The sequence below is a fragment of the Bradysia coprophila genome, unplaced genomic scaffold (genome assembly GCF_014529535.1).
Source record: "Bradysia coprophila strain Holo2 unplaced genomic scaffold, BU_Bcop_v1 contig_415, whole genome shotgun sequence".
Classification (NCBI taxonomy): domain Eukaryota; kingdom Metazoa; phylum Arthropoda; class Insecta; order Diptera; family Sciaridae; genus Bradysia; species Bradysia coprophila.
In genome coordinates this window covers 295673-323478 of record NW_023503670.1, presented here as the reverse complement: position 1 = coordinate 323478, position 27806 = coordinate 295673, and the positions used below count along the sequence as shown (strand labels likewise).

Here is a 27806-nt window from a genome sequence, read left to right as displayed (position 1 = left end):
TTACTGCATAACGAGGGCTGTTCTTAGTCTTAGTGTGAGTATTAAGAACTGTGAGTTTAAAAGGGTGAACCAAGTGGTAATTCCTTTGTCAGGGTTTACACATTTGAAATCTCTGGGAAAGACTACAGGGACCAGCTCTAAAATTCGTCCAACAGCAGATAGTGTTTTTTGCAGCGTTTGCTGACGATGTTTCCTCGTCTTCTTCTACTGTATCATCAAAAGAAATTCGATTTTTTTACTTCTTCATTGTTTATTATAAAAATATTTTTACGGTCAAGCAGCTCTATATATGCGAACGTACTACGGCTGTAACAGAATTTTGTTTTTTAAGAAATAAATTAATTTACAATTACACTTGGTACAAAATAGCGGAAAAAAAAACCTTTGGAAAACTGTTCACACATCAACGATCACGACTAAATTTTAAAAACAAAACTACTTTCTCTAAGAGAATGTGAACCTAAAACGAACTAGAGTAGACCACTCTTATGTATACCTAAGACTACTTAATTTGTGTTTATAAAAAGAAAACCTCATCACAGCTAAAAAACATTATTGGCCATTTTCATTTACAAAAAAGAAAGAAAAATTCAACTTTTCGAGGTATTGATCCGACGTTCCAATAAGGAGAACGTTTTCGTTTGATTTTACATTAAATTTTTCTTATCTCCAACTTTTTTTTATATTTCACTTGAAACAATGTGTGTGGCTGTTAACTGGGATGGGATGGCCATTAAAATTTCTTAATTCAAAATTTCCACTCAAAAATCAGTACGAATTCGTGCCGAGCATCCGTCGAATTCCTTCGAATGACATCCAAAATGTTAACGACCACGGAGCCATACGAATCCAACAGGGAAGAAAGCCTTTGTATAACGCCAAAAATCCTTCCTTTGATACCGTTTGCCGCAGACAGTCAATTGCCCCACGATACAGTAGACCCCTAAAATTCAGTAAAATTTAACACGAATTTAGACATCAGATCAAAGTTGTTGAACAATCGAAGCACAAACCTTCCACTATTGTCAGTTGGTTGATTCATAACTCGCGTCTTCACAACATCGGCTGGCGTTCCTATAAATGTGAATTCCGTACAGTTAAAAACCATTGAGGTGAAAAAAGAATGGTTGACCTTACCCATTGCAGCTGCGACCAAGCCAGCACATATTGAAGACAGAATATGCACCGTATGCGAATCTGGCAGTCCAGTTTTCGTGAGAATTGTTCGTTTAATGTGATCGTATGTGGTCAGATCACCTGTGATTGGTTGAACGAGCATTAAATCAACGATCGAACCAAGAGATTAATAAAATTCACCTAAATTGACTAGAGCTGCACGTTGAACATTCGGTATGCTTCCCTTCCACAAACCCTTGACGCCACCGCGCCGCACTATTTCCATAAATGCATGAGCAGCACTGTTCACCCTCGGTTCGAGTCCCATCAGTCGACGTTTACCTTCCATTTGAACTTGTACTTTGACTAAATCGGCCGGTGAGGCCAACCATTGTGCCAAACCACCGGCAGTTATTCCACAAATCGCCGACTGATACAACGGAATTCCAACCTGACCGGTCGAACCCAGTTTCTTTCGCAAATTGTCGTACACAACGATGCGACAGCCACTGTAAACTACGTGACGATATAGGGCTGGTGTTACTCCTTGCCACAATTTAAGTGATCCTTCTTCGCGCACTATTCCCAGTGCAGTACCCAACATACCACGGTGATTGTGCAGCTTCTGGAAATGAAATAAAACGTTTGACGATTCGAGCATAACGGAAGGTCAGGAAAATCCGGTCATATACAATGCAACCCTAAAATGTTTCCTACTCGTTAACGACCGGTCAGTCAGTCCACTCTACAACTATTTCCATCACAATCAAGTGTGCACTACAATTTCATCAGTCAATTTAAACCATTTTTGATTGTCGACAATTAATTCAAATTTAATGGTCGCAACGATGATGGGAAAACGTAAAACAAATCTGAACAGACGAGGAACTACCTCGGTAAGTATAAAGTTCTTTTGAAATTAATCTCACTGTAGAAGATAACTGACGGTGTTGTTTATGGCCTCAATGTTTAAAATTTTGTTGTATTGACACAAGGCGACTTACCTTGACATTATTAAGATTCGCAGTTAAAGCCTCTCCTTGTATTTGTAGTCTTGTTTTCGTTAAATCTAGAGGATAAGTGGCTGTAAAAGAGTGCTGCGTGTTATAAGTTTGTCCAACGTATTCAGAATTCAGATCTTCAAATACCTAGTTCGGCAATGCACGCACTAACCACTGACGTAATGTAAATGCACCAAAATGTATCGGCATAGTGATATTTGACCGGATGTGGCGGTTGTTCAGTCCTTCTAGCTATTGGTTGCTGCATTTCACTGAAATATGTAAAAAAAAGAAAAAAACAAATTTTATCAAAAGTTATAACAAGCCCTCGCATATCATATTTTGATGTCCCTCGTGCTGATTTTAAATTTATTTTTATTTTGTCCGTACCCAACAACACTGATACTCCTGATTAGATAAGTGTTACTAAAGTCTTCTTTCTCGCTCCTCCGTTCGAAGTCTACTGAAGACGACGATTTATGTTGAGGTGATCAATCTTCTGTCGCAAAATAAACCGAAATTTATTTAATGACAATGTCGACGCACCAAAGCACATTTTTAATTCAACTGCCACGAAATTATTATCGCCAATTAGCAGTGTCAATGTTAAATGTATATTTTCGTAAATTGTTTTCTTCTTTTATCGAAATCTTGTCGTTTTGTTGGTGTGTATAAAGTAGGATTTCGATGACGGAACGGCGTTGCTAATCAGTAGCACACAAATGTTGCATTTTTCCTTTACTTTTGATTTTATTATTTATCAACGAAATTTTAAGTCCCGAATTTTATTATGTAATTTAAACCGACTAAATCTGCAACTTTATCAGTTGAAATTTACTATCCGTGAAAGCAGCGACTCCGATTTTGTTTATTTAGCTGGACAAAGGTGGATGCAATGTTAAACTTAATGATAATTAAATAATTAAATTGAATATAAACTATATTTCTCGATGGAAAATAGATTTAACAAAATATTTCTGCAATTATGATGTGCTCAAATGTTTGTCTGCTAAATTTTTTGTTATCATTCCTTATGAATGTCAAAAGTATGGAACGTGAGTGGTAGCTGGGTCACACGAATCAGCTGTTGTCGGTGTACTTTACGAAAAATATAAATGATTGAAAATATGAGCGGCATCAAGTGAATGGAAAACCAACTTTATGAAATTGGTTCAGTATTTTGTCCACCTAGTTTCACAGTTGCAAAAGACTCCACAGGCCATTATGGAGATTTAGTAAATTTAAATTACTACGTACGAGACCGTAAAATTATTCCTTAATATAAATGGTGAATCCTAGCACATTGGCCACCGGTTCTTGAACAGCTTATGACGCAACTGAATTTATCATGAAGGATGTGTAAGCAAAATTTTCTAGTGGACGTAGAAGTACAGCGACACAAAAGTGTACTAAAAATTATATCCAGAAAAAATCCGCTGAATCGTTCAAATTTTGCTGCCAGCTGTCTCTGTTCATGATCTTTCGGAACAACGTAGCCTTGACGAAGTAATTTCAAATTAAATTTTGCCATTTTTTAGGACCTACCACGGCAGGGTAAAAAAAATCAGGCAGTAGCGGTTCATTTTCGAAACGTCAAATAAATGACCTAATACATTGTATCAACGCACTTCAAGCATGAGTGACACTATAAATAAGGTACTGAAACTTGACAGTGTGTCATACATAAAACACTGTAAAAACCATTTCATACAAAATAGTATTCTTTTTGGCAGCTGTCGACTATGACCACTTTTGCTTGAAATGCGTTGACTGTATGAAAATGAACTGAACACTGACATAAATTGAAAAATTTTATTCGCAAAAAACGTAGGGCTACTAGATTATTCAGGTCCTTTCCTTAGTCAAAGTAGCGCTCCTGCGTAGTTAACTTTACTCTGTGGGACCTACTCATTCACTCTTCGTGCTTGATTTTATCGTAGATGTTGAGAACAGATGATAAGTGGTCTGCAAAACTTTCAGCAGTTGAGGGTAGAAGGTTGGTAGTTGTTAATACAAACTGAAATTGTTGTTTAGAATGATTTTTTCGTTTTGGTTCTTGATGATCAACGGCATAAAAAAATGTCGTTTGTAACTCGTGATGTCATGAATTTGTCTTACTCGGCTTCGCCTCGTTAAAGAATTCCACTTTTCATCATTTGTAGCAAAACTAGTAGATCCCTTTGGTCCTGTCACAGGACTCCTGTGGCGACTAGACCTCCAGTCAAATCTAATTTATACATAAATGAATAACTGTCCGTCTTAGGATTCTGATGCCGAAACAGTGTATGTGTAGAGGCAAATGATTTATATTATAATTACGAGATAGCAGTCGAAGCAGCGAAGAAATTAGGGCTCCTTACAACCTTCAATTTCGGATTAATCGGTTTTCGAGTGGTTTAAAATTAAGAGACAGAAAATTAGCAAATATTTTGCCTGTCATTTGAATTATCAATGATACTGCGAGCACATCAATCAACGCTAAGTCCAGGGATCTCAACATTCTCAAGAAGTTTTTTCTTCTCATAAAAGAAAAATTAAAATGATTCGCAACCGCTCACCTCTAATTTTGTTATGCAGATGACTTAAGGCCCACACGGCCCACACATGTTCATGTGTGTGTGTAATATTCAAAAACATTTTGGTGGGTAAAGGGAACATCGTACCAGCTGACTTTTGACAGTTACACATTGGATTTGTTTTAAATGTTGATGTTCAGCTAATTGCGGGATCTTTACTTTGTTTTTGTTTGTTTAATTATTCAAGTCAGTAATGTACAAACGACCGCCGAGCAAAAATGCATTCCAGTACAAGGAGCCCAAGTCGAAAATGCGAAAACTGAATGTTTCACTCACGGGAGCATCCAATCAAAGCACACAATCGAATCCGTCAAATGTTTTACAATTACAAAAGCCAACAACATCAACATCGATCAATGACAAACCGAATCCTACCAGCTCTTCGGGCAATTCTATTCGAAAACCGGATGTTACGCATCAAACACAACGGAACAATGTGCCACCACCACCAGTACCACCGGCCAAAGATGAAAATTTGTGGGCTGATGCGGACGACGAATTCATATTGATCGCCTCACAAATGGTCGACAATATGGACATGGATGCAATCAATCAGCAGATTATCGTTCAATCGATGAACATGAGCCAGAACAATATGGTCGAAATTAAAATGCCGAATGAGGAGCAGGACGTTGTGAAAAATCTACTGCAATTTACGGAGGAAGACGATCGAATATTTTCGGAAATAAATAATTTCGATGTCATTGGCAATCCAAACCTACGTGCTGGAACGCTGCCACAGGCCAACGAAAGGCCTGTATCGCCGTCTGTGTTCAAGGTTCCATCGGAAGTTCCACGTGATAAGCGAGCACCGATTCAGACGAGCACTCAAATCGACATGAATTTCACATTTCGACCGCAGGACCAACCGCAATCCACTCAATTTAGTCAAAACATAGAAATACCAAGGCCAATGGAACCGACCGGTAATACCGCACGTCGTTTCAGCGAAACATTTCAGAGACAATGAAAACATTTCTTTTCTTCGAACAGAATCGCAGGCACAAAGTCAAAATTTAAAAGTAAAATTTCTCACCCAGAAGCAAGGAGATCTGCAAAAGGAAATCGAACATTTGCAATGCGAAAATCAACGGATAACCGAACTTTGCCAGACCAAAGACGGCGAGGTATTTCCGCTTTATGCTTTCATTCAGCGTCAAATTGAAACTTTTTCTTCTTCTCGATTTCAGTCGTCTTTGCTTCGCAGTGAAAATGAACGATTGAAGAATCAGTTTGATAACATACGTAAAGAGAAGTCAAACGAAATATCGAAGGTCCGGAACGATTTGTCGATGAAAATGTCAGAGTTGGAGAAGACGATCTTGGACTTAAAATCACAATTACAGTTCAAGGTATCAGATTTGGAAGCTTTTAGTTGTTGACGAGACTATGACAACTTTCCTTTATTTCTGTTAAAAAAATTAGGAAATGTCATCACTGCATCAACAGAGCCGGAAGTCGATTTGTTCTCAACAGTCTCAACAGTCGGTGGTGCGTCAAAAGTCGGAAACACTTTTACATGATTGGGAAAAGTTTAAGTTACCGACCAAGTCATGCCTTCCAGTTCAAGGTAATAACTTTTAAAGCCTCCATGCGAAGGAGTGATTAAACGATTATTTTATTAGCTGTCAGGCCAGTCGATCCTCGATTGTACATTTCATCGAAATTGTCTGACTCGTACTGGGTGTCAATGGACGATAAAAAACAATGGGAATTCTTGAACGGACTTCAATTGATCCTTGCCGACCTTATGTCAAACAAAGACTTAAACAGCAACAGTATATCCAAAATGCTAGACGAGGTTGGTGTCTAATTCTAGTCATTTTCGTTTACAATTTAAAAGTCGTCTCAACTTTCCAAACAGACGTTCAATCTGGCATTATCCAGTGTGAACCAAATGTATGTGGCGTCCGAAAAAGACCACACCGACCCGAAGAAGAACGACGTTTCGTGCACTCACTCGGATGTTGGTGAGTGGACGGACTATTCCATTGTTTCGGAAAACAAACTGTTCGATCGAGAGGAAGCGTTTCTTTCGCGTAGAATATTGGTGTGTTTGGCAACAATTTGCGAACGATTTCCGCAGTTGTCATCGATGTTGTTTCAGCGCAGGGGCGGTGATGAGACGAAAAGTGTAATGGAGTTTTTATCGATAACGATAAGGACCTTTAGCTATTATGTAACGTTTTACTAATCTGCGTCTAATTGGAGATACATAATTTTTCGTATTTTTTTTTACAGAAAAATGTAGAGAGTTTTCAAGGTGTTATTGAAAGCTCATGCCATTTGTTAACGATCCTCGCCGACAACGACAATATTCTCAATTCGCAGAGGTTGTTCGCTATCATGTCTAATCTAAATTGTTATCGTTCTCATCACCACTCTCTTCCCTTTCAGCGTTATGGTCTTTGCCAACACTTTGCACAATATTCTGCTGTGCCGACCGGGAATCGGATCGCTGGAGAAAATATCGAAGTTTTTGGAATTGATGTCTTGTCGCCCGGAGAATGAAGCCTTCCTGGACGCTCTGTGTTGCAGTCGAAATACATGCGACATTGCCGAACCACAGGGATATATAAAATACACAGAGGATTCGTGCACACTACAAATATACGCTTTACTCATCCGGTTGCACATCTTACCGCACGAAAAGATAAAGTTTAGCATCAAACAATTGACCGTGATCACTCAGTCGACGATATTGTTTATGCGATACTCGTTGCTTCAGTCGCCGAAGTGGTTGATTACAGATAAGCGTGGCAGTTGCTTATGCAGGGCGAGAATGTTTGGTGTAGTCGTCACTTTATTGTACGTGTATCTGCTGCATTGGATTGAATATCCTAATGAGATCGGTAATTTGAAATGAACGACATAAGCTGTGCTGGTGATTTCTAGATAGTCGTTCCACTTACAGATTCCAATTCCGTTTCGACAGTGGCTAAATTTGGGATCGAGTTTTTGTACGATAATCTGGTGAAGCATTATGTAGACGATCTACTGAACGCCGGTGGCACCATTATCAAAAATCGGATTCGTATGGTCGTCGAATGGTTAAATTTGTACGACTTCAAGTTCAAATCAGCACATCGTAAGTTACTTGAATTTATGTTCGTTTTTTGAGTTTCGCCTAATGTTTTCTATATAAAAGAGGACCCTAGCTAGAGATCATTACTGTCGTGTCGTTGTCAATAACCGGTAATTTAAAATTAACTTTCTAGAACATGCCCTGCAGTCAGTCTGTCTCCAACGACTTGGACCCATGGTCGAGTATCTGCGATACAACAAAAATATTACCAGCAAATACTCTGCAGAAGCCGCTGAGGTGTACAATAATGTGGTCGATACATTTTTCGACGAGATTGATTAGTATGTGAACCGGTAGAATTATGCAACCTCTTGAAAGTGAACTTGAAAATAATGCTGTGATCGAATTGAATTTATTTTTTCAGTTTCGCTTGAATAAAAATTGTTAAGAAACGTTTTGCGTGCGAATAAAGTCGCTTGTATTGAAGAAGAAGAACGAAGAAGAATGATATAACTCTGGTAGGCGATGAATGGTCGCAAAAATGTTTTGCCCTGTGAAAATAATGTGAAATAATGAAATTTGAACCCGTCTCGAAAGTATGTTATTCGGCTTGATTGATTGATTTTGAAACGGATGTGTAATTTACACTGAGAAAGGATTTACCAATCTCTGACGACAGTCGTCCCGTTTCATCAGACTGTGTCGAGAATACGAAATTTGTTTGGAAATCAAGAATCACACTATAGCATGGCAATTGGCTCCGCAATGTCAAAGCTAGTATCCGAATCCAAAATCCATCGACAATATTAGTGGGACAATACGAATTGATGTAAGAAAATACCAACCATAACGCATGGAATATAAAATCGACAAAGAGATTGAAAGTAAGTTAAACATTATTATTCTGATTATTCTAGTGGTTAATCTCCCAGAAGATCTTTTCAATGTGTAGTTAGAAACTGAATAACGTAGTTAGTCGGACTGTACCTTGTGTGATTGTCCTTTTGTACCTACCTGATTGGCCTAGGAGGCAAAGCGATTGAAATACGTCGATCGCTGTGTATAGTTAAGTCGGAGTAAGAGAAGAGTGAATGAGTCAATGTGACAGAACATAAAGAATTTTATTTTCATCCTCCCAAAGAACCCACCAACATTTATTAGAGTAATACAAAACCGCAAACAGTTCGATTTATATTAATTCCATCCGTGCACCCATTCCCTTCGAAGTGTATAAAACAACTAAATTTAAAGCATGTAATCTGTGAATTGTGTCTGGTTAACCGACTGCTAACAAAAAAAGGCAGCGGTGGGATTCCGAAATTCGCTCATTTTCAGCAACGAAGCATGAAAAGTAAAAAGGTGTTAAAACTGCTGAAGTAATAGATCTTGCTTCAATTTGTTAAAATGAAGCAAAAGATTACATAATTACAGACCACAATTAAGAATTGAAATGTTGCTGGGTTTCAATAACAAACGTTGGATTTGTTGAATCCCTAGATTCAAAATTTTAAATTTCTGGTCGGTTTTAATTTTTGTTTTTTACACGTTGCCACACATTAGATATTTTAATTGGGAGGCTACGCTGAAAAAGGACTGTACCTAGCACAAGTTAAAGACTTTTTGGACATATGTTTGACATTGCAATTTCCCATATTGCTAGAGAGAAACTTCATTTCAAAAGCCACCGAAACCCCTTGCTACGATCTACATTAAAACACATACCGAGCGAGCCAATCTTAATTTTTTACACGTTTCTTTCGTTATTCTCTGTTTCATTACACGAAATAAAGTCTCATTAAAACAAGGCGCTCATCAATCTATCATGATTGAAAGTAAAAATTCCAGTAATGTGCATTTGCAACGTATACTTCTTTTTTAAAAAGAAACGGAACGGTGGGATGTAGTTCCAACAGTGTACCTCATTCCCCAAGGGAATTTCCTTTCAAAGCGTATAAAAGAACACAATCTAAAAAGTGACGATAAAAACCAATTTGAGGCATAATCAGTGTTCTGTGAATTGTGTCGATCAAGCAACAGTGTAATTGGCGTAAAAAAAATAAAAAAATTGTGGCAGCGGTGGGATTCGAACCCACGCCTCCGAGGAGACTGGTGCCTTAAACCAGCGCCTTAGACCGCTCGGCCACGCTACCATGTCAAACCAGACGACAAATGAACGTTCGATTCTACAAGCACATTTCAAAGATTAGATAAATATACACAGTGTCAGATGTTCGTGTGCGCATATTTACACATACACAAAGTTTGTGGTTGTGTTAGGAATAAAAATTACCTTCGGTTGAGGGTATACACAACCAAGAAGGTTGTGTGAGTGAGTTGTATCAAGATTGAGTTATAGAATTTACAGAATATATTTGTGTATAAGGTAAGTGAGGCAGAATCTGACCGTTTAAGGAATTTTTCAATTTGCGTCATGAATATCTTTGGATTATTTCGATGAAAGTAAGTTTTTCTTTCGTCGGAATTTAATTTGATATGTTCGCAGCTCATAGAACATCAGAAAATATCGAAAGAAGTTTTGATAGTGAGCCGAGAAACTGATGTTGTTTTTACGTTTTTATTCGACGTAAAAGGTGAATCTGAACAAAAAATGAGCGGTTTTTTATAAAGTGTAGTTCAGGAGGAGGACAACTTGTAATTATTTTCAAAAACTGATAAAGTATATAGCTGGACAGTTACACTTACACGGTCAGCTACTACCTCACTTACCTTAGAGTGTAGCGGACCAATGCCAAATCAAGAAATAATCAAAAACACATTATCATGAAAAGAATTCCAACGACAATAACGACAATAATTGTGTTAATATAGGACTGGTAAGTGTGGTTGAGTAAATCTTTCCCTGTATCGCAAATTATTCGCTAAGGAAAATATGTGACCCAGAAGATCAGCGAAGACATGCACCTAAGGTTGTTGTTGTTTGGATATGATAATGATTCATTTGGGTAGTTAATTGTTGCATTTAGCCAAACACTAAATAATTCAATTATTTTGGGGCTCGCTACTTTAGGGGCCGTTCATAAATTACGTAACGCAAAAATCAACATTTTTCAGACCCCCCCCCGGGTCTGTAACGCTAAAAGGGTCAAGTTTGACCCAATTTTGTTAGAACCGTAACGCTTGCCTCATACCCCCCCCCTCCCCCCTCTAGCGTTACGTAATTTATGAACGGCCCCTTATCTCTCAATGACTTGACATGTGACATTGGTATCATATTTTTGTTTATACCACTCAGCATCATAATATGCAAAATTTGCAAACTTTAGATGCTGTGGCATAAAACGTTGTGTGCAAAATGCAACTCGATGCAAAGTAATTTATTAGGCTCATGATGTCATAATTCATAATCGTTATTCGTTTGATTTTATTGTATAAAATTCGAGGATATCCAGTGAGAGAACATTGAGATGTTCGATTTGAAATGTATTCAACATCGTCTTGTGTCTGTTTTATAACATAACATTTAATGAAAAACTTTCTTACAAAATACAAAACATTTTCCACTTACTGAGCTGCTACTTGCTATATAACAAACCTCCCACCCACTTCTCTTCAAAATTCATTTCAGTTCAGTGGTGATTCCATTAATCAATTTCTTTTACCTTGCTTTTTATCTACCTTCTGACGCTTTTGACTTGACGGATCTGTTAATATGATAAAGCCGACAACGTAAAATTTATGACGGAATTCTCTAGGTTCGTTTTAAAATTCAGATAAATCATTGATAACAGTTTTGTAATGGTATTGAGCTCAATCCTCAATCAGTTTTTCAATATCTGATAGGTCGCATTGATAATATTGTGAAATTATTGGAAGCTATTATTGATCGACTACACCGAACTCTAATTTTCCTTTTCGGAGGAATGTATGGAATAAACAGTAAAAAAAATGACAGCGGTGGGATTCGAACTCTAATTTTCAAAATTCTAAGATATGAATAGTAAAAAAAATAACAGCAGAGGTATTGGGAGGAATGAACAGTAAAAAAAAAATTGACAGCGGTGGGATTCGAACCCACGCTCTTTCGAACTGGTGCCTAAAACCAGCGCCTTAGACCACTCGGCCACGCTGCCACTTGGAGTTGGCAACGCTCTAAATATGTCCCATTAGTTTAGGCTTGAAAAACATTTGCTGATCAATACATTAAAATGATAATATCGATTTTATTGGTAAACCAAAACCACTCTGGTGTGTAAGACAAACTGAGCACATTAGTTGTTATTGTTTGCAATTAATTTCAAATTCATTTGACGAACAGACTTGATCGTACTTTTTGGCAACTAGTCGTTAATATTTTTTGTTTTGTTGATAAGAACTTCATTCCGTTCGATGATTGATGGTATTTGTAACATTTTATTAAAACTAAACTTTTGTACGATGCATAAAATGACAAGTTGAGTTTGAATAAAATGAACTGTTTTCTTAAGCTTATGTTTATTTGGATTGTTACCGGTAAATCGTAATGAATCGTCAATATATTTAGCAATTGAAACAATTCGTATAATACATTACGACCGAGGCTCAAATTTTTATTTTGACGATTGAAGACTCGTCAAAATACCAATTTGGAACCTTGTACGTACAGTACTTTACGTCCTTCTGATCTCACGTAAAATCTCATTATTATCAGAGAGAGATGAGGTGTTTATATAGGAATCTGAAGAACATACTGCTTATGACATACTGACAATTTATGAATAATCGCCCTAACTTTCCCGAAACTCCGTTTTGTAATTTCTTCTAATTCCTGACAAAGTCCTCAGGTTGTTTAATATTTGGTTTTCCATTAATTTCTTATGGATCCCTTCTTATAAGTATTTCGGACAGATCGATTCAAAGAGGTTATTCAGATCAGAGGTAAAGACATTATACAAGGTAGGATTTAGGACACTGTCTTGAGAAGCGCCAGCTAAAATTTGGAAAACATTAGATTTTTGAATATTTATTGATACATAGAAGAAGCGAAATGTAACTACATACTCTGAGCAATTGATGGTTAGGAGAGTGTCTGGTTCGGAAACTGAAATGCTCATTTTAATGAGTAAATTATTAGCTGTAAGGTGTGATTTGAGCCTCATCTATGAGCTTTTCGAGAATTTTCGCTTATGGAGCTCATAATCGAATTGTTCTGGTAATTACAGGCTAGCGTTTGATCTTTCCCAAGTTTCGGGATTTAGAAAATATTATATTTTGAAACACATTATCACAACAATAGCTTTTGACATGTTGATGAGGTCGTCAACCCCTGGACTAAATTTCCCTGTTAAGAAATTTGATTTTAACGTTTAACGTTACTCACAGATCATTGTTAACGATTACTTTCACGATTTTTCTGGTGTCCCAACCAGACACTATGAAAAACACTTGTTGTTTGCAAACACTACTTTCAAACAAAACTGCTCAATGTTTTTAAGTGATTAATAATTCATTTTATATGTTTTACCAAAAAATTCAGTGAAATCGTTTAAGAAAATTAGTGTCCGAACACTGCATCAGATGTGTTCGAATATTGGAAAAATCGATCATTTCCGTGAAAGAGCAAACATAAATTTAAATATATTAAAATAAACCCTGCATCTATACTCACAAAAAGCAATATCATGATAAAAACACAGAAATGATAACATGATATGCCCTTCTTTGTTTGCCTCCTTTCCACTTACACGATAAAGCAGCATATCTTCATATCACAGAATCCTTAGTTGCATTCATCATATGGAGTATTCGTCATATTAGCAATGTTCTGAAAGAACAGGTCTCGCAACAGTTAAATACACTTCTGAGTTTATCATGAAGACTGTGGCATCAGAATTTCGCAGTCGCTTTTTGCACAATATGTAATGAGTGCGTTTAAAAAAATTGATGGATGTCTTCACCTGTTCTTTCAGAACCTTGGTGATGTGTGCTATCCCAATCCTTTACGAAGAGGTTATTAATATAATTACTTTTACCTTAGGTGTTTAGTAGTACATGTTAAGGGAATTCAAGGGCTATACACTGTAAGGCTTAACCAATTTAAATGAAAAGTACATGTATTACAGATTACCATAAACAAAGTTTCATGATTTTGACACACCCGGTTCAAAATCGGCTCAGTAAAAAAATTCAGGCTTCGTTGATTCTGTTTGCTGTTTGCTATCCCAGGAATACAATCAAGAGAGAAACGTAATGTGGAACCACTTTTTATTTTAATTGGTTCAGCCGCACCGTATATATGTGGAGCTTATTTTGGTCATCGATGCCGATGATTACTCTGTTTCTGAAAGGTTCAGACATTTATTAAATTTTCTGTTTTAATAAAATGTTCACCCAAAAAATTGCACAGCTGAATTTTTTTTTTAAGCGGAACAAGTACAGATGTGTAACTTAGCAGTATAGACTTACAAGTAAAATGAATTTATATTCAGCAGAGCAGGGCATCATTATCATCTATCTTGTACCTGTTATAGCTCAATAGACAATAATAAGGTTCAACAGAACCACGAAAAATATACTGTACAAATTCGGGACGAGTACAATTATTAACATAGCAGTACAATGTACATCTTAGCTGCACTTAGTGTGGTCAGTATGTAAAATGTACATATATGCGGAACATAATATTCAGCTGCCTTGTAAAATAGTTCTGCACAGCTAACACCCTAAAAAGAAAAAAAAATCCGTGTTCTTTTCTTGTCATTAAGACTTTACTTTTCGACTTCAAACATCAATAAATTGAGTGTGGCATTTCATTAATCGACTCGATCAATTTACGTAATATCGGCTCAAGAAATATATCGTCAGTAAACTCTGCAACATCGTTGCTGATCAGTTTTAAGAAACTATCTGCCGATTCAGAAATACTTATTGCTTCTCCTTGTTTCAAACGTAAATCCAATGCCTGTCTTACAGCTATCAGCATTCCTGCCACCACTTGTTCAGTCAATTCGATAACTCTCCTACAGTCTCTGGCTGCAATTGTACCCATGCTAACTTTGTCCTGATTATGACTTTCGGTCGATCTGTTTAAGGAAAGGTTTCACTTAAGACAAAACAAACGTACACCAGCGATGTTTATCTAATTTTCACCGACTAAACACTGTGGCTGGCATGCACATCTTCAACGCTTCGGCTGTCCACCCTGACATTGTTACTTGAAGTCCTTTTAATCCATGATTAATAGCCTTCCGTGATCCTGTTGCGCCGGTTAAGTCTGCCGGTAAACCGTTGTTATAATTAGTGTTTACTAAAATAGCCATTTGTCGATCTAACAAATCGGCTACACTAGCCACCTGTACTTTTAGAGTGTCCATAGCCATAGCTATATGACCTCCATAGAACATTCCTCCATGATAAACCCTTCCAACATTTACATCTATTACGGGATTGTCATTCGTGCTGTTCAATTCAGTCTCAATGACACCTTTTGTAAATGATAAAACATCCTCTAGAACACCAATCACATGCGGTGCACATCTAGTGCTGTATCTATCTTGAATTCTTTCGTTGGTATGGTACTCGGGAGCCGAGATTGATAAGTCAGAGCGTATTCTTTCCGCCACTAATTGCATGCCCTTGTGATTTTTAACTTCAAATAACTCTTTTTCATAATGATAGCGATTGCCTTTGAGCGCAGTAATCGCCAAGGCTGTTACTCTTGTTGCCAATTGCGATAATCTCTGCGCTCGTTGCCACGCTAAAATAGCAACACCTGTCATAGCTGAAGTACCGTTAATAATGCCGAGCGCCTCCTTATACTCAAGTACTATTGGTTTGGCACCAACCTGTGAAGTAAGAAGTGGTAACGTGTATATGATTGACCTCTATGGGTTTTATTTTCTTACAATTTCAAGGACCTCCGATGTTTTCATGACCTTTCCCAAGTAGTTTACTGTTCTAAAGCCGCAGATAACAGCTCCAATGTATGACAAATGTGAAAGATCACCACTAGCACCGACACTGCCTTCTTGTGGAATTCTAGGAAGTATGTCATGTTGCAAAAGACAAGCCAGTGCCTGTAATAACTCCATTCTGACTCCAGAGTTTCCCTTTGCTAGTGATACAAGTCTCGCCGCTATGATTGCACGTGTCTCTTCCGGAGAAAACAAAGGCCCCAGGGCAGAACCATGATATTGAATTACATTATTTGGATACTGTTGCATCAGCTCTGCTTCTACAACCGTTTCACAACTCGCTCCAAGACCTGTCGTCACTCCATAAATTACCCGCCCCTCTGCGAGCAACTGTTTTATGAGCTGTGGGCCCTTCGTAATTTTATTCACAAAACAGTCATCGTCACTTAAAGCAATTTTACATTTCATATTTGCTATTTGACCTATCGTTTCTATGTCAATGTGGTTCAGGCCAATATATGCAGTTGGTAAAGACATTTTCAACGAAGATTTTTTAAACTGTCTAATTAGTCGTAATGAAACTCAAAACTAGTTCTGGTAATTCGAAATTCAAGCTTTACGTATTAATACACACAGTAAAATCTTATCAAGAGAGTCATATTTACTACAAAAATGAGTTATGGACCATTAATGCATTAAGCTTTCGCAAACTAAATTATCAGAAACAACCGGCACAGTTCAGGCTAAACGCTAGAATATATCACTTTTAATATTTGCATTAGACAAACTTAGTAACTGAAACTAGATAACAAAAAATAGCGTAAGCTTAAATTTTATTACGAGAGTAAATAAAGGATGACTTTGTAAACTACATTTGGTAATTAATAATTTTTTGAGTAAAAGAGTTTGGTAATGTACTCTAACAGCTTACGGACTAACAAAGAGAAAACCATTTATCTTACTTTTTGAATGTTTGCAAACAGTCGATGAAAAAAAAATCCAATGAATGTGAAAATGTATCATTTTTTAGAAGTTGGTGAAGGATATTATGTCCACTAAACACTGCAAACGTTCTGCTTCAAGTCAGAATCGACGCCTAAATTAAAAGTGGCAATAAAAGCTTTTCATAAATAGCTTGTAGCGATCCGTTAGTCGATTTTATTCGATTTTATATTTGCAATCACATCTGATATGTTTGCGATGATAAAAAATAGATTTTTTTTTATTTTCCCTTTCCCACTTCATGTTTTTCCAATTTTATCTGGAATCGTCCATTATGCTAAGAAATGGTAACGACAGTTTCAGAAAATAGGCCAGTAACATTTTCTACAATTACAATCAAATCGACTTCATTCATTCCACATGCGATATTCCAGAGGTTATAAATACGTATGAAACGTAAATGTGGTATCACTGGTAATGCAAGTGGAATGAACAACGTCGATTGGATTGTAATTGTGACTGTTTGTAATTTTGACACTGTAACTAAATGAGTTGAGCCATAAACCAACGCCTTAGACCACTCGTTAATTTTAACGAGGAGAGAGAGTCTGTTTTATAAAAAAATATTGGCAGCGGTGGGATTCGAACCCACGCCTCCGAGGAGACTGGTGCCTTAAACCAGCGCCTTAGACCGCTCGGCCACGCTACCTGTATTTATGGCACAGCAGAACATTTTCCGAGAAATTATTATTTTTTCATTTGGTTGTTACGCATAGCCTCGAAAATCGAATTACCCATCAGCTAAGCGGCTGAAAACTGCCGGCACACATCACTATTCACGAAGCTCTCTTTGCCTATCTTAGACACACGACTGAACGAAATGTGTCCAATATTATTTGCGAACTAAGACATTTGTCCTTATTTGTCTACATCGATTGAATGGAATCGTTATCACAACTTTGCTGATTACTTGAATGAACGAAGTTTAATGTTAATTAACGCGACACACTTTTTACGTTATCAATAGTAAAAAATAAAACTCTAAATTTAGTTTTAACTGCACCTATACGAATGTAGATATTGTAATGGTCAGCGAAGATACGGGGAGAGTCTGTTTTATAAAAAAAATATTGGCAGCGGTGGGATTCGAACCCACGCCTCCGAGGAGACTGGTGCCTTAAACCAGCGCCTTAGACCGCTCGGCCACGCTACCTATATATATATTACAATCATCGCATTTTCAGTGAACATGAGTAAATTTTCAAATTATATGCTGCGAGCGGAAAAATCTATTTTCGTCTTGTTAAAATGTACTGAATTGAGCTAATATTATACACACGAATTTCGATGATGTTGACGCAAGTGTGCAGGTATTATTTTGAAAATTGTGATTAAAATTCTCATCCATATTTGAATTACATAAAGAGCGTATAGGCAAGCTCTCTAGTCTTAACATTTTTCTGATTGCGAACAATTTTCATCGAGGAATAAATACAATAATATGTAGCTATTCATTTCATATGAATAGCATTATCTAATATAGTCCAATACGATAAAGAATACAATACTTTAGAATCAATCAATATTAGTGCTAATTATCAAAATACTTGATGGCAAATCCTTAGTTGAACTACTCTGAAAAACAAACTTAACTACATAATGCATAGGCGTACCTTTTTATCGTAACACAAGTGCTACAATCTCAAAATTATATTCAAAGTGGAGTCAATGATTCGAGGAAAAGCTACATTCATTCTTAACATTTCATCGTACGAAAGCTCGATTCAACAAAAAGCTTTATCATAGCGATGTGATCAAACCAAATTATGGTCCAATCGACTAAAAATGCAAAATTTAATGACTTACATCTTGTATGAAGATCCATTAAACTTGTGTGGTTAACCGCCCAGATCTATAAGTACTGGAATTGGCCACTTAAAAACTAGGATGTGGTAGCAACATTTTTCAACCAGCAGTCATTGGGGTCAATTTTATAACTTTATTCAAAAACGTGAGGTAAAGTTAACTTTACTGCACGGATCTAAAACTTTACCTCAAGTTTTTGAATAAAATACCTTACTTGGCAATGGGGTAAATGATGTAAATGGTGCTTCTTGTGCCATTTTCACCTTTTGTCCCATTGGTAAGTAATGCACTATAATTACACGTCTTGTGTCTTTACTGACCTCTGACCTCTCGATCGGCAAATTTCACACAAGAAGTGCCATTTTCACCATTTGTCTCAAAGGTAAGTAATGCAGATTTGACAGCTTACATGTATCAAAATGTAATGACCAATTGAAGTTTGAATCAATATTGTTAATCTGCTTATTCGTCGTCAGAATTATGTGGTGTCACACTCCAAAAGTTTAACTTAAAAATAATTAATGATCAGATTTTACAATTAATCGATGAAATTCCACGTAATTTTGTTCCAGAAACTGATACGCTTAAAAAAGAACAAAGGAATTGGGATCTTCCGAAGATCAAACATCAATTCGATGAGTTGTTTGAAAATGGTGATCTTAAGATTCGTGCCCGATTACTTGCGTCATCAACTAAAGAATCTTCAAAGTGGCTGCAAGTGATCCCATCGAGTCAATTAGGATAACAACTCTGCCAGAATTGCTGTTGGACTTAGAGTGGGTTCACAATTATGTGAGGAACACAAATGTATATGCGGTAAAATGGTAGAGAGAGATGGTTTACATGGTCTTTCATGCGCTAAATGCGCAGAAGGAAAATTAGCTAGACATGATATTATGAATAACATCTTCGCTCATGCTTTCTCTAGTGCAGGTGTCCCAAATATTATACAGCCCCCAGGTGTTTCAAGAGATGATGGTAAAAGACCAGACGGCATGACGTTGATACCGTGGAGTCATGGTAAATCACTCTTGTGGGATGTGACTGTGAGGGATACTATGGCTGCTTTTTATATTAATGATTCTTCAAAGAAAGCTCGCACAATCGCAGACAAAGCTGAGAGACATAAGCATAACCATTATATTTCTCTAAAACAAAATTATTTACTAACACCACTCGCCTTCGAGACTCTAGGTTGTATGGGCCCAGAAACGAAGAAATTCATAGACAAATTGGGTTCCTTAATGAAAAAAGCAACTGGTGAAGCTAAATCGAAATACTATCTTTTACAAAGAATCTCAATCGCGATACAACGGGGAAATGCCGCTTGCATTTTGGGAACATTGGGGAAAAAGAAGATTGATGATTTTTATTTATTGTAATTTTATTTTATATGAAAATATCGACTTTTTACTGGCTGCGCCACTATTGTGAGCAGTCTTTTTTGTCGTTAATCTGCTATTGTTGTTAAATATACATTTGGCCCCTTGGATGTTAGCTGTTCCCTCACAGGATATTTATTTGACAATATCGTGAGTAAATCATTACCTCACTATTGAAGTAATAGTCATTACCTCCTATTAAAAATATTTTCGTCAAGTTGAATTTTCAGACAATCTGGAATGAGTAACAAATTTTGCTGCCACCATACTGTTGGAAGTGGAGGATTCGCGTAGCAGGATGAACCAAAAAGTTTTAAAATGAAACCAAAATTGACTTTATTGACGAGGAAATAATTTAGATGTTTAGTCCTGAAGAAATAGTAACAGAATGAAAAGTTACTAAGTTAAAACTGAATTAAAATGAAATAACAAGATTACTTTGGTATTTCCAACACATACTTTTCGGATGTCTTAACCTGTTCGTTCATAACCTTGGATTCATTTATAGGTTAGGACACTTCTGAGTTGACCACGAAGGCAGTGGCACCAAAATTTCTCTATCGTGCCATATAGGTTTGTGTCAATTGTGTCAGCGGCTACGAAGTCTATATGAAACCGTCAACTTAACGAACAAGAAGTGTTTTCTTTAAGTTGAATTTTCACACAATATATGACGAGTGCATTTAACAACTTCGATGCCACCGATGCCACCCCCTTCGTGTGTGCCTTCAAGGTTCTGAAAGAACAGGTTAAGACATGCGGGTGACACCGAAATCGATAAACGCACTCAGTACAGATTGTGTGTGAACTTGATGAAAACGTTTTTTAGGAAAAAACGGAATTTGGTTTTTGTTAAGTTGCTTTTTAGCCCCGTACGAAGTACTGGGGGCTTATAAGATTAATATGCCGTTTGTAACACGTCGAATTGGAAGCAGACAGTAAGAGCAAAGCATTTGGTTATGTTCATAGATGACGAATCCGCAATAAAAAAAATGTCCGTCCGTCCGTCCGTCCGTGACCCCTCTAGCTTGAGTAAATCACAACCTTTTTTCAAAATTCTTTTTTTTCCCGATTGGTATCGACAAAAGTAAGGTCAAGTTCGAAAATGGGCATGGTAGGGTCGGCCCCTCCAGAGCTAGGGCCCTATAGGTGTTTTTCAGTCTTTCGACGATATCTACCGAAATACGCACGCAATAGCTGCTTGTGATATATCAAATGAAAGGTATTGACGAGTAGAACAAAGTTGCTGAACATTGTTTTTGGGTAAGATGCAACGTGGGCTTGTTGGGAGGGCTCAAAGGTCGTTACTCGGCCCTAAGTGTTTTTTGCACATAAATCGAGTAAATCTCATCCGATTTTGCTAGTTTTAGTTTTTTATGGAAGGTAATTGAATACCGAAAAGAACGTGACGAAAAAAGTTTCAAATTAGGGCCCTTGGACTAAGGCCGCTACTCGGCCCTAAGTGTTTTTTGCACATAAATCGAGTAAATCTCATCCGATTTTGCTAGTTTTTGTTTCATTTGAGATGTAATTGAATACCCAATGGAAAGTTGGCAAAAAATTTTGGGTTTCTAAAATAATGTCGTAAATTGTTGGTTTTATTTGAAAGGTACTTCGTACGGGCTTTCGTAATTGCGCTATGCGCAATTTTAAAAATGAACAGTTTCAGTAAATTTGACAATGCCCAACTTGACTTGCATTTTGGTAACAGACGCATTAGAGGGTTGTAGACGTATTAGGGTTCCGGGCTTATTAGGGCTACGGACGTATTATGGTTGCGGACGAAATAGGATTACGGGTTGAACGGGGCTAAATCGCAGCAAACGCTCCGACTGTAGCCGCTGACACAATTTGTGATGAAGTCATCGTTGTCCTAACCTGTTCTTTTAGAACCTTGGGTGTCTTAACCTGTTCTTTCAGAACCTTGGATAAATCGGCCATGCAAACACTTTAACTGCAACTACTCCAAAGCATACTTTTGAACAAATAATTAATAGACCAGACGAACAAAGCAACATCTAAAATGAGTTGTAAAGGAATTGCGCCTTCATTTAAATTCAAACCTTATATACTGCAATTCCATCGTCACCATAAAACGTACTTGCTGCACTTATGACACTATAGGCACAGTGGCTTCGTTTTTCGTGACATTTTGGGCTCAGGTTGCGCGATGATTAGTATGATAAAAGTTTGTTATGTCAACAACGTCAACAAAAAATAATAAAGAAAACAGAAGAATTTTTCAATATTTTTCGACTAAATTATTGCTGCAAGCCAGTGGACAGCGTTAAATACGAAATAAAACTGACTGAAAAGCAACATAGTCAATTTCAATTGCAGTGATTTTTACGAAATAAAAGCAGTGAAGTGTTCAATGATGGAATAAGTAATGTAAGTGATTTGGTCATCAGCACGAGCAGAAAAATTCTTTTTATTTTGGAAACGTAGTGCTACTTTCACATGCAACAGAAGCCAGATGCTTTCAATTAGCACTTCTCCGTTTTTAATGTTTTCACAAAGAATGTGTGCCAAATGCACAAATGCACAAATATTGCTATGGTTGATATACAAACAAAGAACACTCTGCTAGAAATTCGAAGCGGTCTATGAATCATTCTAAAAATTCATTGACCGCGATAACATTCTCAAAACGATAGTTGGTTTTTATTAGTTCGATTTTAGTCATTGTCCGTTCGTTACGTTGATAATATACACATCTAAAATATCGTCCTGATACCCACTGTGCGGGCTCATTCGGATATTAATTTTCCATGACAATACGCCCCTATTCAACAAGTTTGTGTATGTGTTGCGCATCGGTTATTTTAACATATAATTTGTAGAGTGGTCGGTCCGCTGGAACTCAATAATACCAATTTGTGTTAAGACCAGTGCCGGACTGGCTCAAAAAAGCCCTTCGGGCGTTGTATGAAGAAATTTTTCGAAAGACCCTTCGTTGCCGTTTATCCATACAAAAATCAAAAGGCCCTTCGGGAATCGCCCGAACGCCCGTAGGGCCAGTCCGGCACTGGTTAAGACTTTGAATCAGCCAAAGACTTTGTGACAATAATTCTTTTTTTTTTTTTGGTCGATCTATTCGATCGGACAACGTTACAATTCTCGAAATTATTTTTCAGTTTCCGGATGCAGTAACAGCACTTTCAATTAACTTAATATTAGCCGAGACAAACACAAAACAATTTTAATAAAATGCCGAGAGATGATGGAACCAATCCCATACTCGGTGATACTGACGATCCCAGCAATGACAATGAATTGGATGTACAAACTGACTGCTGCAGCAAATTCGCATGTTGCGACCCAAAATCAACATTCCATCGATTTTTGGCGTTGATGCTGATGTGCTTGATAGGATTCGGTAAGTGTTCAGTGACAGGTCACGGTTTTGGAGTGAAATTTAAGATATATCAGTGATGGTGGAAGATAGCACGTCAGGCCATATGTTATACGGTGAAAGGGAAGGGGACACTCACACAATTTTGTAGAATTTTTCGTTTTTAGTTTTCTAATTTCTAAAACAATAACAATGTAAAGTCTACGTCTCTATGATTCCCGTATCGTTTAATACTACGCAAAATGTGTCGTCTGACTGCAAGCGTAAACAAATCAATTTACTGTCATAATTTTATCGCATAATGAATGTGCAATGTGCATACTACACATGGCATAATACAAACTCGTTATTTGATAAGCTTCTGCAATAAAATTTTGTAATATTCTTCGCTTATCTGCCTGTGTATGCCGAGTGTAAAGTTCTGAAATATAGAACATTGAATAGAACTTACAATTTTGCAAGATTGCAAGAAATCCAAAACAAAATTGAGTGAATAAAGAGTCTCGTTCGTTCGATATTATACTTACACAGTGCATGCATACGTATATATGAATGTTCAAATCTATCAGGCAAGGAATGCATGGTATAAAAGAGAGCAGTGTAGTGGCCATATATCTGCTTTTATTTTTCAAGGTGGAATTTAATCATTTAGACTAGCGCAGCAAGGAGTGCAGAGACCAAAATTGGCTCTCATAAATTTAACCGATGTGAAGTGGGTGTCGAGAATTGTCTAAAAGTAGGTATTGTGTAACAAAAAACGTAATGCGGGGGGTGATACAGCAAGTAGTTGCTCTAGATTCGAAAGCTCAAATCAATATTGTTCGAAATTAAGTTTTCGTTTTGGGTGCCATTACGGTTCTTCACTTAGACTTGCAAAAATCTTACTTGAAGGGAGACAACTCAATTATTTAAAAGACTATAAAATTCTTTGAAAGACGATATGTTAGCGGAACTGTTAGAATGTCACACATCTTCACTTTTGTCCATTTAAAATCTGAAATTATCACTCAGTTCTGCACTAAATTTACTAATTTATTTCCATCTTCTTAGGATCATACTTTTGCTATGACAACCCTGGCGCACTTCAAGATAATTTCAAAAAAGACTTGGGCCTGACCACCACACAGTTCGTATGGCTGTATTCGATTTATTCGTGGCCCAATGTCGTACTTTGTTTTATTGGAGGATTTTTGATCGACAGGTAAAGTCACTCAATATTCCGATCGAAAATGTCGACATTCATCCCACCAATTTCTGAAATTCTAGAGTATTTGGCATCCGAATGGGCACCATTATCTACCTCTTCATACTAATGATTGGACAATTGATATTCGCAATGGGTGGAATGATGGATATTTTTTGGCTGATGATTGTGGGCCGTTTCGTTTTCGGAATCGGTGCCGAATCGCTTGCTGTTGCCCAAAACAACTATGCCGTTTTGTGGTTTAAAGGAAAAGAACTGAACATGGTGTTCGGCTTACAATTGTCGTTTGCTCGGGTCGGAAGCACTGTCAATTTTATGATAATGGAACCACTGTATAAATACGTCAGTCAATTTTACAAAGGACACATGTGCACCGGCGTCGTTTTACTGCTCGCATCGATTACATGTTTAATGTCATTTATTTGTGCGCTACTACTCGGCTGGATGGATAAGCGCGCCGAACGAATTCTGCGAAGAAATGATAATCCCAGCGGAGAAATTGCCAAATTGACTGATGTTAAGACATTCAAAGTTACATTCTGGATGGTGTCAGTGATTTGTGTGGCTTATTACGTAGCAATTTTTCCATTTATTGCCCTGGGAAAGTATGTGACGCCTAATTGTAAATTGGGAAAGCCTCTCTAGCCTTTTCTTTCAGAGTGTTTTTCATGCGAAAATACGACTTTTCCGCAGAGGATGCAAATACGGTCAATTCGATAATTTACATTATATCAGCTGTGGCTAGCCCTGTCTTCGGATTAGTTATCGATAAAACGGGCAGAAATGTTATGTGGGTATTCCTGTCAGTATCGGTTACCATCGGTGCCCATTCTCTGTTGGCATTCACCTTTGCGAATCCCTATTTTGGAATGGTACGTAAGGGAAAACTGGCATGGATCGATCACATGTTACTAATGCTCATCATCTGTTTTAGGTGATCATGGGGCTGGCATACTCTATGTTGGCTAGCAGCCTATGGCCACTGGTCGCTTTAATTATACCCGAATATCAACTGGGAACCGCTTATGGAATGTGAGTTTGTATAAGTTGTGAACTGTTTTGCAAACAAATAAATTGAAAAAATTCGATTTGTAGATGTCAAGCGGTTCAAAATCTCGGATTGGCTGTTATATCGATGATATCTGGCATGATTGTTGATAACGGTGGTTACTTTATGCTTGAAATATTCTTCATCGGATGGCTCAGCAGTAAGTTGTGAAGTGATTTTAAATGAAGCGAATTTTCGATTAATTTTTATGATTTTAGTTGCATTAATTGCGACAGTCGTCATTTGGTTGTATGATACCAATACAAATGGAAATTTGAATATGACACCGCGTGAACGGGAACGACACACAAATGAAATGTAAGTCTCTTTTGTGCAAATTATTTTCTCATTTCGATCCAAACTTGAATCAGCTTTCTATCGAACGTTTCTCTTGAAGTGATCCAAGAATTTATGAAATATTTGCTTTGCATGACTCAGAAAAACGAAAAAATGTTTACGGCAGGTATTCGGTGTAGTGAGAGTAGTAACATTGTAGAGCGCAAAGAGGGAGGAACAGCGATTTCTTTTTTTGATTATTTTTTTTGCCAAAGGATTTGGTCATCAAAACGATTAACGTGAAAGAAAGGTTGTTCCCCTCGGTCCCTGGAATATATTTTTCTCTTGTTCGAATCATTTCCTCCGAAAGATAATTTTGAATTTCCTTTGAAGCACATCAAATGCTAGCGCTAAAATGTTAGGCAGTTCTTCTGTCGAGGAAATATCACCAGAAGATGTACTCAATCAATCGACACCATCCATGCGAAATCGATACATTAGACGGACTGGAGTTGAAGCTGGCACTGCGAGCGACTGTGAACCGTTGCTGGACGAGTAATCAGTTCAATGTGTAACGTAATGCTTATATATTTGTGAATTTTACTAATAGACCTATATATATTGTGTGTGTTGCCTCTAGAATCATGCATAAATTTGTTGCCAAAAGAAAGTGAGCGGAAGGGAGAGGACCTTTCACTAGTTTGTTTTAGTGAGGGATTTTCGATTCGTTTTGAATTTTTAGTAATTTTGATTTATGTTCTGAGAGTTTATTGGATGTAAAGGATGTAAAGGATGTTATGATTTTTTATAATTATTTTGTTTGATTCAAAGAAATTGTAAATGGATTATTTCGAAAAGGATGCAATGATCAGGCTCGAAATATTTGAAGTATTTTCCCAATTGTTTTTTTTTAGAATGTTATGACTACGCTAGCCGCCTGTCGTGTATTATGAAATTAAAATTAAAAGAGAACAAGAAACCATTAACTTCAATTTTACAATTACATATCGATTTGTTCAGTTCGAAGACTGCTCAGCAAGTTGTGCGAAAAAAAGGTAACAGAAAGTGCATTCATGAAACACTGACTTCCGTACCACTTTTTCAAATGACTGAATTTTTTTATGTGAAATTTTTATTAAGTTTGTCAGAATTGTAACATTCCGAATTTGGAACTCTAAGTTAAGACTAAACATTCTCTAGCAGCACCGTATGAATAATTACCGGATGACACTTGCGTAATATACGGTGGTCCTCAAGAAAGAAAAAGTTTGTTTTTTTGAAGGAGCAGCTCATATATATATGGTGAAATTTTTTTTGAATCGGACACACCATTTTTGTTTACGGACGTTTATGGTGTTATCTATAGGGAATTTCCCTATCGGTAACACCATAAATCCGGAAACAAAAATGGTGTGTCCGATTCAAAAAAATTTGCACCATATAGTGGAACGGTTTTTGTGAATCCCCTGACGTTCCTTCACTGCTAGCAATACTCTTTTTTTGGGTACACTTTTGAAAAACTTTTTCTTTGCAAAGTGTGAAATCACTGTGTGAATCATGTGAAAGACCATACAAAATTCGTAAAAACATTGAAATTTTAAACGCGCTTAGATATCGAGAAACGGTTTTTCTGTGTCACCTGAAGCACTTACAAGTATACAAATTTTTTGGGTACCCTTTCGATTTGCTTTTTCTCGCTTGAGGACCACCGTTTAGTTAGGAGTTGTAGTTTTTTTTTGACTAGTAACATAATATCATACAAACTTCCCACCTGTTAAAATAAAAATTTCCGTAGCGTTTGTTGTTGTCTTAGGATAACAAATGCAGCATTTTTTGACGAAACTTTCGTCAAAAAATTTTTTTTGGCACATTTCCTTAATCACCAAATTATATTTTGAAAACTAATCAGTCCTTTCGATTGACTATAAATGGAACAAAAATTTTTATTTTATTGTCTGTCTCATACAGAAAGTTGTTGTTACACGTACATTTGGCGATTTGGCCGAATGAATGAACAAAAAATTTAACGAAACTTAGGCTACGTCTGAAAGTACCGTAACTCGAAGCCTCGAAGGTGACCTAAAGCTGATACATAGAAAATAAATAAATTAATTTAAAAAAATACAGAATGGAGAGTGACCAAAGCATAACCCAGTGTAGCTAAC

The 27806-nt window shown here is 37.0% G+C and overlaps 4 protein-coding genes and 4 non-coding genes across 16 annotated transcripts; 2 read left to right on the top strand and 6 right to left on the bottom strand.

Annotated features, from left to right (window-relative positions):
• Positions 1–239: 239 nt before the first annotated feature.
• On the bottom strand, positions 240–3146 carry LOC119082298 (mitochondrial uncoupling protein 4). Of its 3 annotated transcripts, none has more exons than XM_037191779.1 (8): positions 2444–3146; positions 2265–2389; positions 2121–2200; positions 1318–1741; positions 1138–1257; positions 1014–1074; positions 689–943; positions 240–641 (listed from the first exon to the last, which is right to left on the bottom strand). In XM_037191779.1, exons 1-7 carry the CDS (start codon positions 2449–2451, stop codon positions 769–771), a joined length of 993 nt encoding a protein of 330 aa, XP_037047674.1. In that variant the 5' UTR covers positions 2452–3146; the 3' UTR covers positions 240–641; positions 689–768. The 3 variants fall into 3 exon arrangements, with proteins under 3 accessions (XP_037047674.1, XP_037047676.1, XP_037047675.1); XM_037191781.1 differs by having other exon boundaries at positions 2956–3146; XM_037191780.1 differs by having other exon boundaries at positions 2508–3145.
• Positions 3147–4761: 1615 nt separating this feature from the next.
• LOC119082296 lies at positions 4762–8171 on the top strand. The gene is made up of 10 exons (XM_037191775.1): positions 4762–5619; positions 5687–5820; positions 5884–6045; positions 6119–6263; positions 6319–6494; positions 6558–6872; positions 6935–7026; positions 7091–7545; positions 7608–7781; positions 7912–8171. The coding sequence occupies exons 1-10, from the start codon at positions 4887–4889 to the stop codon at positions 8058–8060; spliced, it is 2535 nt and encodes an 844-aa protein (XP_037047670.1). The 5' UTR covers positions 4762–4886; the 3' UTR covers positions 8061–8171.
• Positions 8172–9786: 1615 nt separating this feature from the next.
• Trnal-aag lies at positions 9787–9868 on the bottom strand. The gene has a single exon. It is a non-coding gene; the product is annotated as a tRNA-Leu (tRNA).
• A 1861-nt stretch (positions 9869–11729) lies between these two features.
• Trnal-uag lies at positions 11730–11809 on the bottom strand. Its single transcript has one exon. It is a non-coding gene; the product is annotated as a tRNA-Leu (tRNA).
• A 2591-nt stretch (positions 11810–14400) lies between these two features.
• On the bottom strand, positions 14401–16160 carry LOC119082297 (histidine ammonia-lyase-like). Of its 4 annotated transcripts, none has more exons than XR_005088611.1 (4): positions 15560–16160; positions 14809–15499; positions 14580–14737; positions 14401–14525 (listed from the first exon to the last, which is right to left on the bottom strand). XR_005088611.1 is itself a non-coding variant. In XM_037191777.1 (4 exons), the coding sequence occupies exons 1-4, from the start codon at positions 16103–16105 to the stop codon at positions 14443–14445; spliced, it is 1482 nt and encodes a 493-aa protein (XP_037047672.1). In that variant the 5' UTR covers positions 16106–16160; the 3' UTR covers positions 14401–14442. The 4 variants fall into 4 exon arrangements, 3 of the variants coding, with proteins under 3 accessions (XP_037047672.1, XP_037047671.1, XP_037047673.1); XM_037191777.1 differs by having other exon boundaries at positions 14805–15499; XM_037191776.1 differs by having other exon boundaries at positions 14401–14737; positions 14805–15499.
• A 977-nt stretch (positions 16161–17137) lies between these two features.
• Trnal-aag lies at positions 17138–17219 on the bottom strand. The gene has a single exon. It is a non-coding gene; the product is annotated as a tRNA-Leu (tRNA).
• A 422-nt stretch (positions 17220–17641) lies between these two features.
• Positions 17642–17723, bottom strand: Trnal-aag. Its single transcript has one exon. It is a non-coding gene; the product is annotated as a tRNA-Leu (tRNA).
• A 4157-nt stretch (positions 17724–21880) lies between these two features.
• On the top strand, positions 21881–26616 carry LOC119082339 (major facilitator superfamily domain-containing protein 1-like). Of its 4 annotated transcripts, none has more exons than XM_037191848.1 (9): positions 21881–22149; positions 22896–23137; positions 24164–24314; positions 24380–24922; positions 24976–25189; positions 25252–25349; positions 25413–25525; positions 25584–25683; positions 26035–26616. In XM_037191848.1, the coding sequence occupies exons 2-9, from the start codon at positions 22969–22971 to the stop codon at positions 26198–26200; spliced, it is 1554 nt and encodes a 517-aa protein (XP_037047743.1). In that variant the 5' UTR covers positions 21881–22149; positions 22896–22968; the 3' UTR covers positions 26201–26616. The 4 variants fall into 4 exon arrangements, with proteins under 4 accessions (XP_037047743.1, XP_037047745.1, XP_037047746.1 ...); XM_037191850.1 differs by having other exon boundaries at positions 21914–22143; positions 22894–23137; XM_037191851.1 differs by lacking the exon at positions 21881–22149 and adding an exon at positions 22425–22560.
• Positions 26617–27806: the final 1190 nt, after the last annotated feature.